The sequence below is a fragment of the Triticum aestivum genome, chromosome 4A (genome assembly GCF_018294505.1).
Source record: "Triticum aestivum cultivar Chinese Spring chromosome 4A, IWGSC CS RefSeq v2.1, whole genome shotgun sequence".
NCBI classification, from domain to species: Eukaryota; Viridiplantae; Streptophyta; class Magnoliopsida; order Poales; family Poaceae; genus Triticum; species Triticum aestivum.
The window spans coordinates 97,867,110-97,875,969 of record NC_057803.1 but is presented as its reverse complement, the minus strand read 5'-3'; the positions used below and the strand labels follow the sequence as shown (position 1 = coordinate 97,875,969).

The 8,860-nt window shown below is 46.6% G+C and overlaps 2 protein-coding genes across 2 annotated transcripts; one reads left to right on the top strand and one right to left on the bottom strand.

The window, feature by feature from the left end:
• Window positions 1-2,162: 2,162 nt before the first annotated feature.
• On the top strand, window positions 2,163-4,978 carry LOC123085382 (serine/arginine-rich splicing factor SR45a). The gene is made up of 6 exons (XM_044507010.1): window positions 2,163-2,372; window positions 3,135-3,166; window positions 3,294-3,405; window positions 3,502-3,651; window positions 3,998-4,061; window positions 4,187-4,978. Exons 2-6 carry the CDS (start codon window positions 3,135-3,137, stop codon window positions 4,765-4,767), a joined length of 939 nt encoding a protein of 312 aa, XP_044362945.1. The 5' UTR covers window positions 2,163-2,372; the 3' UTR covers window positions 4,768-4,978.
• Window positions 4,979-6,029: 1,051 nt separating this feature from the next.
• On the bottom strand, window positions 6,030-8,860 carry LOC123085381 (coronatine-insensitive protein homolog 2). Its single transcript, XM_044507009.1, has 3 exons — window positions 8,319-8,860; window positions 7,321-7,798; window positions 6,030-7,210 (listed from the first exon to the last, which is right to left on the bottom strand). The coding sequence occupies exons 1-3, from the start codon at window positions 8,807-8,809 to the stop codon at window positions 6,419-6,421; spliced, it is 1,761 nt and encodes a 586-aa protein (XP_044362944.1). The 5' UTR covers window positions 8,810-8,860; the 3' UTR covers window positions 6,030-6,418.

Genomic DNA, 8,860 nt, shown 5'->3' with positions numbered 1-8,860 from the left:
GTGGTGGTGGTGGAGGTAGGCGGTGGAGAGGAGGGGAATGAATGAGCCAGAGCTGGCCAAAGTGCTCTTCTATAGTTTCTAGGTCACCCTTTCCACGTGAACGCGTAAACTGAGAATGTGTTTTCCTACCAGGGTCACGTATACTAAAACTGGGACCCATCACGACCTGGTTGGGCAGAGAGGACGGCTTTTGGCTTATCATCATCTCGTTGTTCAACGGGCTATTGCCAAAATTCGAATTAATCACATGCTTAGATGCCGCAGAAACGGCAACAGATTCAGTAGAATCAATCAACGCATTGGGGGAAACCCTAGATTTATCCGAATCAACCAAACGAATAGCCAAACTCTTCTTCCCAATTTTCGAATGAATACTCCGCGAACGCAAATCCAACAAACGAGAGCGAAATGAGGAGGACAGGCGGATCGAATGCATACCTTCCTCACCCGGCCAGGGAGGGGGGTCGATGGTGTGACGCTGATGTAGGATGGACAGGGGCATCAGTTCCTTCACTGGCGGTGGCGGGGCAGCTGCACCCCCGGCGGAAGGAATTCCGGCGGAATGCTGGCAATCCCCTCCACCGATGGCGGCCTGATGTTGAGCCGCGACGGATTCGCCGTCTTGAAGTATGCCCACTTCGCCGACTGTATTGGATCCTGTGATTCGGCCTCCTGAATCGCCCAGAAGAGGAGCTCCACATCCACGCGGCTGTCATTGCCGATGAAAGCGCGCGTGCTCGGCGAAGTTCGTGTAGCGAAGGATGTCGAGGTGGATGTCTCCCCACTCCTCCCGATTGGGGAAGCGCTCCAACACCACCCGACGCATTTCCCGTCGAGCCTCCGGCGAGTTGGGGTCGATCTGAAGTGGTGGAGCCTCTCCTGGAAGTGGGAGCGCCCGTGGCTCCACAACTCGAGTCATCGGTGCAAGTCGACGGATCCGCAACCCATGACGGTGCGCCCCCGCCATGAGAGTTGGTAGGTGGAGGCTGGGGTGGGGAGAGCTCGAACTAATGCGGGGTAGGTGGAGGGGGTGAGCAGATTGGGGATTTTGTCTCACTCTGTTCTCGTCGCCCGAGGGAGGGGAAGGGGAAGGGGGAAGGGGGGAGAGACCCATTTTCAAAGTTGTGCTTCTCAGGAAAAAAATATGCTTCCACGAGAAGCACACATTTGCTTCCAAGAGAAGCTCGTTGTGCTTCTCGGAAAAAATATGCTTCCATGAGAAGCACAACTATACTTCTTGAAAAAGGAAGATATGTGCTTCCACAAGAAGCAGAGCTGAAAAAAAGTTGTGATGTGCCTCCATGAGAATCACAAATTTACTTCTCATGAAAGCAGAGTTTTGCTTTCGCAAGAAGTACACTTGTGCTTCTTCGATAAAAAGGAAAATCACGGTTTGTACTCTAAAAAGGTTCGAAAACCGCAACCGTGCTTCCGGACTTCGAGTTCTTTCTTTCGGGTTTTTTGTATTCCATTTTTTACGCGAATCGGGTTTTTTGGGTTTTCATTTCTTTTGTATTCATGTTTTGTTTTTTCTTCCTTTTGCCTTTTTTGTTTTTGTGAAGAAAAGTCTGTCGAAACCTATTAACATGAGATGTAGTTTTGCAGATCTCAACGCAAGAAATCCAACGATGAAGACGGTTCAGGATTTAAACGCACGGTTCAAAAAATAAAATGTTTTGAATAAATGAATCTATGGCAAAAAAAACATATGGGTTGCAACAAGTGACTCACATGTGTCACTTGTAAGCGCCTTTGATAGTGGGGTAACCTTTGTAATGAGTATTCTTTAACTAGTGATTTTGTCTTTATTCGCTCAGGTGCGTTATTTAATGCCTGTGCTATTTGGGTCGATTCGACCCATCAGGCCTCTGCCATTAATAATCGGAAAAAATAGAAATTTCTTTTTGGAAGCAACCAGCTTATAACTTTAAGCAGGCGCGCTGTGACTGGTGGATGATTTATTTTTTTTGCCACATGAGTGCCAAGATTAAAATCGCAACGCAGCCCTTTGAAAGTTTTGCCACACGCTTCCTAAATTTACGACCATTTTAAAAAAGCCGGCAGAAAAAAGGTGGGAAAAGGGGGAAACTGATGGCTCAGAGAGATGCCAAGTGTTGAAGCGGAAGGTAGTGCCGTGCGGTGCGTTCGCTCGGCTGATTCAACCGGATTTGAGAAAGTCTCGCGTCCGGCTCCCTCCAGAACCTTCCCGCAGGTCCTATCTATTTATTCACACGCGCGTGCGCGATCCAGCGGGAAATCAGAGGCGGTGTCGCAGGTCGCAACTGATAGACAGACGCAGAGGCGAAGCGAAAGACAGCGACTCGAGAGGCTTCGGAGGCCAGGGTCGCAGTCGCAGCGGCGACGAAGCAAAGGTATTCTCTCGGGTTCTTCTCCTGTTCCGTCGGTAGCATGATACAGTACTATACTTCGGATGTGAAAATGGCGCTGCGGATTCATCCTGCCCTCTGCTCTGTTTGATTCGGTGATAGTTTTGCACATAGTAGAGACCCATGAGACCCACACTTGCCAGTAGAAAAACGTGCGTCAGGGTTCGGGGGCTGATTGATCCTCAACTCTGATTCGCAAACGCGCTAGATCTATATGACATGAAACAAATTAAACCGAGAATTCCTAGGTTGTAGCGGTCATGTTTCCCCAATTCGTGTTCTGTGCGTAGTGGTTTCATCTGGACTGCGAGATTGTATCTAACGCGATGGGGGAAACAGATTTACTGAACCCGCGTAACGTGTATGCGAACGTTGAATTGCTGGGAAGGAAACTGTTCCGGGAACAGACAGTCTCTAACACTGAACTGGCTGAACTGAACACGAAACAAGGTTGTAGCTATGTAATTAGGTCCCCAAGCTTTTGCACACGCAACAATTTATGACCACATGTCTTCGACGCTGTAAAGTGTAAACTGATGGTGGATTGTTGCATGCTTGAAATCAAGCTGTCGCAGTGATCGGAGCTTCTATGGTCAGGTTAGATATTTGTATGATCTATTGGCGCTATGCGGTAGTATGTTGCGAAGCCATGATACATTTAGAAATGTAGTTACGTGCTACTTATCTGAGAGTTTTCTATACGAGTCCTCTGGTGGGTATTGATTCGTTTGCCTGTCTGTTTTGCAGATGTCGTATTCGAGGTACAGGAGTCGTTCAAGGTAAATAACATTTATCGTCAGAAATGCTAATATTATGTTTGTGTCCATGTTCTATGTTTTGGAGTCTAGGCATTTCTGGCTCTAATTTTAGGGAGTAATTGATAGTGATATCCATGTAATGTGTTAGGAGTGTGGACTCGAGTGATGTTGAGAACCCTGGGAACAATCTCTTCGTGACTGGTTTATCATCTCGTCTAACTGATCAAGATCTGGAGAAGCATTTCTCTACAGAGGGAGAGGTAATCTTTATGGAAATGTTTGCTGAGGAAAATAGTGTACGCATATGAGAAGATTGCTAACAATTCCACTTATTTATCTTGCTGGCTGTGCCACAGGTGATTGATGCAAGTATAGTACTTGATCCATGGACAAGGGAATCACGTGGATTTGGGTTTGTCACCATGGCTACTCTTAAGGAGGCAGAACGCTGCATCAAATATCTCGACCGTTCAGTGCTGGAAGGTCGTGTCATTACTGTTGAGAAGGTATTGCCAAAAGAATGTTAACTCTCTGATATTTGTCCATTCTCCTTCTCCTTCTATATGGAGTGGAATTATTATGTACAGATTAGCCTTCCAAGCTAAATATTTGAATGTTCTTCTTGTTTGAAGATTTTGTTGACAGCAGCAGGTTGATGCCCACAGCTGTTTGGCATCAATTCAAAAGATACACAACCTAAGATCGAAACAATGCTACCTCAACCAAAGGGTCGTACGCCCACCATTATTGTTTTTCCTTACCATTTATGTTCTTCAGATCCCCAATAATTTATTCGGTCTTGCTTTTGACATAAAACACAAGTACTGATTTTGAGCCCCTTCTCCACCACAGGCAAAGCGAAGACGAGGTCGAACCCCAACACCGGGAAGGTATCTGGGCGCCAAATCATCGCGTGGTAAGTTATTGTGTCATGATTTATCTTCGATACCTTAGTACCATGAATTGTGTGCTGGAAAGTGTGCACCGCTGACACCTCATATAACATCTGATTGTTGACATTTGATTATATGGTGATACCAGGAAGGAGGTATTCCCGAAGCAGGTCACCTGTTAGGAGAGACCGTTACAGCTCACGCTACTCGCCTGAGCGAGAACGCTCTTATTCTCCTTATCGCAGAGGACGATCATACTCTCGTCGTGACAGGCGTAGATCATACTCCCGAAGGAGATCATACACTCCTTCCGACAGGTCGGAGTCTCCCTACGACAGGCGAAGGTCCTACTCACCGTACGACAGGCGCATATCTTACTCACCCCACCATGGTCACCGCCACCGTTCAAGATCTCCATACCGTTACAGTAGGCGGAGGTCGCGCTCCCACGACCGTTCTGTTTCAGCATACTACAGCAGGCGCTATTCTCCAAGGAGCAGAAGACGGAGCTACTCTCGCAGCATATCGCCACGCAGGAGCTACTCCCGCAGCTGCTCCCCGGCGTCAGAAGAATCAAGGAGCTGTTCTCCGCGGAAAGGACGCGCCGGAAGCAAGGCATCGCGCAGCAGGTCACCTGGGAAGAGGCGTTCCAGAGAAAGCTATGCTCACAGCCGCAGTTCATGCTCGAGGTCCGTCTCCAGGGAGCGCTCAACCTCAGCAAGCACCTGATGTTTTACGAAGCGCCAGGCCACCGTATTTCCGTTGTGATGTTGGAATTTTAGTTACTTTGCATGTTTGTAGACGGTGTGGATGGTATGATCGTGCACCTAGTGAAGCAGCTGTATTTCGTCATGGTTCTGGACTTGCATGCCATATGTATGCTATATGCTGTACTGGATACTTCTGTGTCTGTTTTCAGTCTGGTTGGCAGTTTACATCATGGATTTGGCTAACGGATAGTTTTGTACTCCCTCTGTCCCATGCTATATGATGTTATATTATGTGACAGAGGGAGTACCCATGCTATATGCTCTTGTATTACGTGACGGAGGGAGTATGTTCTGCTGATCTGCTCTGGTGTTCTGGTTATCTTGCAGCCGCACTGTGTTTTCTTCAGCGTTGGGTAACTTAGCACTCGTAGGAACTAAAAAAAGTAGAAATGGTAAAACTGTATGAAATGAGATATTTAACCTGAATTCCTACGGGATCTAAACACAAGACTTATGATGCAGCATAGTTGCATGAAGAGGAAAAATAGGTAGTGGGTTGCATCTATTTAAGAATAGAGGATTTGTAGCATACTACAAAGGAAAAACGCAGAAATTTTCCTATGGATTGCTTTGTTCTATAAGAATTTCATAGGAATATTGGTGAGTCGTTTCTTTGTTTCAGATGACCCAGTCAGGATTTTTCTATAGGAATTCGATACTGCAATTTTCCTTTATTTCAAATGCCCTAAGAGTCTCTTTAGATCGTAGGATTTGTGTTGTAGTATTTGAATTTTAAGAATTCTTCTTCAAAGTCCATTGCCTAATAGGAGTAGGTTACCAAATTTCTATGAAATTCATTCATATAGCTTCCATACTATAAGATCTCAGTATGAGCTCGAACATCATTTGTCGAATACACTTTCACTCTATTTTTCTCCACCCTCTCAATCCTCTGAAGCTGCTTCCTGTGCAAAAGCATATATTGCAGAATTTCTGAGTTCTGAAATATCTTTCTCTACCTTCTCCCCTCAACCCTCTCTTAAATTCCTTCCTAGCAAAAGTTGTAAAATTCGTGTGTTATGCAGAATCTCATGTAGTATTCGGAAATCATGTAAAATTTCACAGTAAGTGACATCTCAATATTCTGTTCTTCTATTTCAACATAATAAATCACTGCTTCCTGCAATCCATAGAGCCTATAACAGCCCGTTCACCATACAAATCCAAAGATAAGAGAAGGTAGAAAATCACAACCAGTAAAACTGAGGCCAAGCCGCAGCAAAATTTCAAGATATTCATGGGTTAAACATAACATTGTGCAGATTGTTTCACAGATGGTACAACAACTAATCCAATACTGTTTGTAGAACAACAATACAGTGGGCAAAGCTCAAGAACAGAAAAATGCCATTACAACTGGGCACATTATTACAAAAATGCGTGTCCGAGCCATGTCAAAATGGTGTAGTACACAAAGATATCCATGTTGGCCAGATGAACAGCTTACCCAAAAATGTTGCCCCTAAGATACCAAGGCAGTTCAGAGTGGGTCGCTTTTACTTGAGCTTTCAGTCCCGTAATTGGCACTGTAAGGTGGAATGTCCCTATACCGCATTGTGGGTTTTGCTGGCATCAAACATGTATGTACAGTCAAACTGGTGGTGGTCTTTTTAGCTTCCCACTGACGGATGGAGGGGAATTACTGACTGAGGACAATCTGTCCTTGCCCCAGCCAGAGAGTAGTATGCCAGAATCTGTGCCTGACCCTCTGGGCAAGGCTCATCTTGATTTGGTGCAATAAACTCAATGTTCCAGAAGGGGCGTACCATTGCCATGAGATCGGTGCCAGTAGGAGATGCCTTGTATCCCTGCACCCAAAGATATCTGAGTGACTTCAGCTGTAAGGCTGCAACTGCCAATGCACGTTCACTAAAGCAGCAACTCCTTAGCTCCAATTTCTGCAAGCTTGGGCATCCTCGTGCAAATGCCAGCAGTCCATCATCAGACCCCCCGGCATTCCCAAGCAACATGTAGCGGACGGTCTTGCTAAATTCGCCAACATAAGAAAGGCCAATATCTGATAGAGCTCCAGGTCTCACATAAAATGCAAACCTCCGGAGTTTGGTGCAACCTCTCAGCAAAGCCCGAACCCCGTTGTCAAGGGGCAGTTCAGTTATATGCACCTCTCTATCAAGCAGGACAAGTCGGAAATCGTTCAGGTTTTTGCTGAATGCGCCAATAGCCTCAAGAGCTGCATTTGTAATGTCAGACACATGTACTGCCCAGTACTCCAAATCAGGACAGCCTTCAGCTACAGCCATCAATCCTACTTGTGTCACTCTACCCTGTTCGTCCTCAAGACCTCCTTGGTCATCATCTCCTCTCTCGACTCTGAGTCGCTGTAATTTCTTGCAGGTCCGCGCAATAACTTCTAACCCTCGATCTCCTATCACATCCCTCACCTGTTGGAAGACAAATTATCAACAAAACACGTTTGAGATAGCTTATTCACTATCAGACTTCCAGACAGGAAAGATGGGAAAAACATTTAAAATAATTTGCCAGGACATACCTCCAAAACTTCTAGATTTGGGCAGCGCTGGACTAATTGACAGTGATCCTCTGTGGTAAGGAATGTGAACTGAAGGTCCAACTTCTTGAGTGTGGCACCATATGGAAATAATATCTGCATCTCATTTGTTCCCATGTAGAGCAAACTCAAGTGCTGTACTGAAGGAGGGAAATAGTAGTTAGCATAATTCCCACCTTGATCTTGATCATCAAAGGAACCACCAGCAAAGTCTTGTAGTGTTTCTGCTGTACGGAACAGGTCGACCAGGTCAGACATGAAACAGTCGCTAATCTTGAGAGTTTTCAGCCTTCGGCAATTTCGCACAAGGAGGAGAAGATGTGCAGGGGATGCCCTGAGATCCGTCAGAAAGAAATTCAGCGTCTCAAGGACAGTATTGCTGGTAGCAAGCTCACGGAGCCATTCATCATTTTCTTTCTCAGCAACAGAACTTTCTTCAAGAAACAACGTTTCCAGTTTCCTGCACATGACAAGAAATATGATTAATTAAACTAGTAACCTATGAATGCATGCTCTTACATTCTTACTAAACTTCTACAGCACCATTTTGATAATCTGCTTTTCAAAACTATCTCCACCAAGTATCATAGTTCTCTAAGAAAGTATAAACAACTAAGCAAAGTCCCCAACTCAGTAAGGCAGTTAAAGTCCACATTTCCTAATTTCTGCTCCAAAGCTAGAATTATTCCCAAATTGCAAAGAGTAGCATGATGTTTTACATCATGAAAAGGTGAGACGTTACACTTACTTTTCCCCTTTCCAAATGAACAAAAGAACCATCTTATATATACTCGCTTTACAAACATCCCATCTACCAACGCTTTCCGAATAGAACAAAACACAATTCTGAAGAGAAAAACTAACTAGAACAATTGAAACTACAGATTAATTCGTAGGACAAGAAAGAGATACCGCAGTAATTAAAACGAACTAATGCATGCACATCATTTGTGAACCGGAACAAGGAGGGGAGAAATTACTTGCAGCAGCGGGCGAGGAGAGCGAGGGAGGAGGTGGAGAAGCCGGAGCAGCGGTCAAGCTTGAGGGAGACGAGCATGTGGGCCTTGGCGCGCACGAGCACGGCAACGTCGTCGTCGGAGACAATCATCCGGCGGAGGTGCAGCACCTTGAGGAAGTGGAAGGAGGCGGAGAGCTCGCGGATCCAGGGCGAGGCGGAGCCTCCCCAGTCCTCGGGGATGAGGTTGAACATGGAGGCGCGGGGCTTGGCCTTGAGCTTGAGCGACTCGAGGCAGGGGAAGCGGCGGAAGAGGCGGTCGGGGGTGGTGGAGTAGGCCATGGCGACGGTGACGTGCTTGCGGCTGAGCGCGTCGACCTTGCACCAGTGGCGGCAGACGAGCGAGATGGCGTCGCGGTCCCAGGGGTCCTCCACGCACCCCATGACCAGCCCCAGCGCCACGTCCGGGATCCCGAAGCTCATGGTCCTCCCCAGGTGCCGCCCGTCGCCGCCCATCGCCGGGAGCCGGCCCCCGATCTGCGCCCCGATCTGCGCCCGCCGCGGATT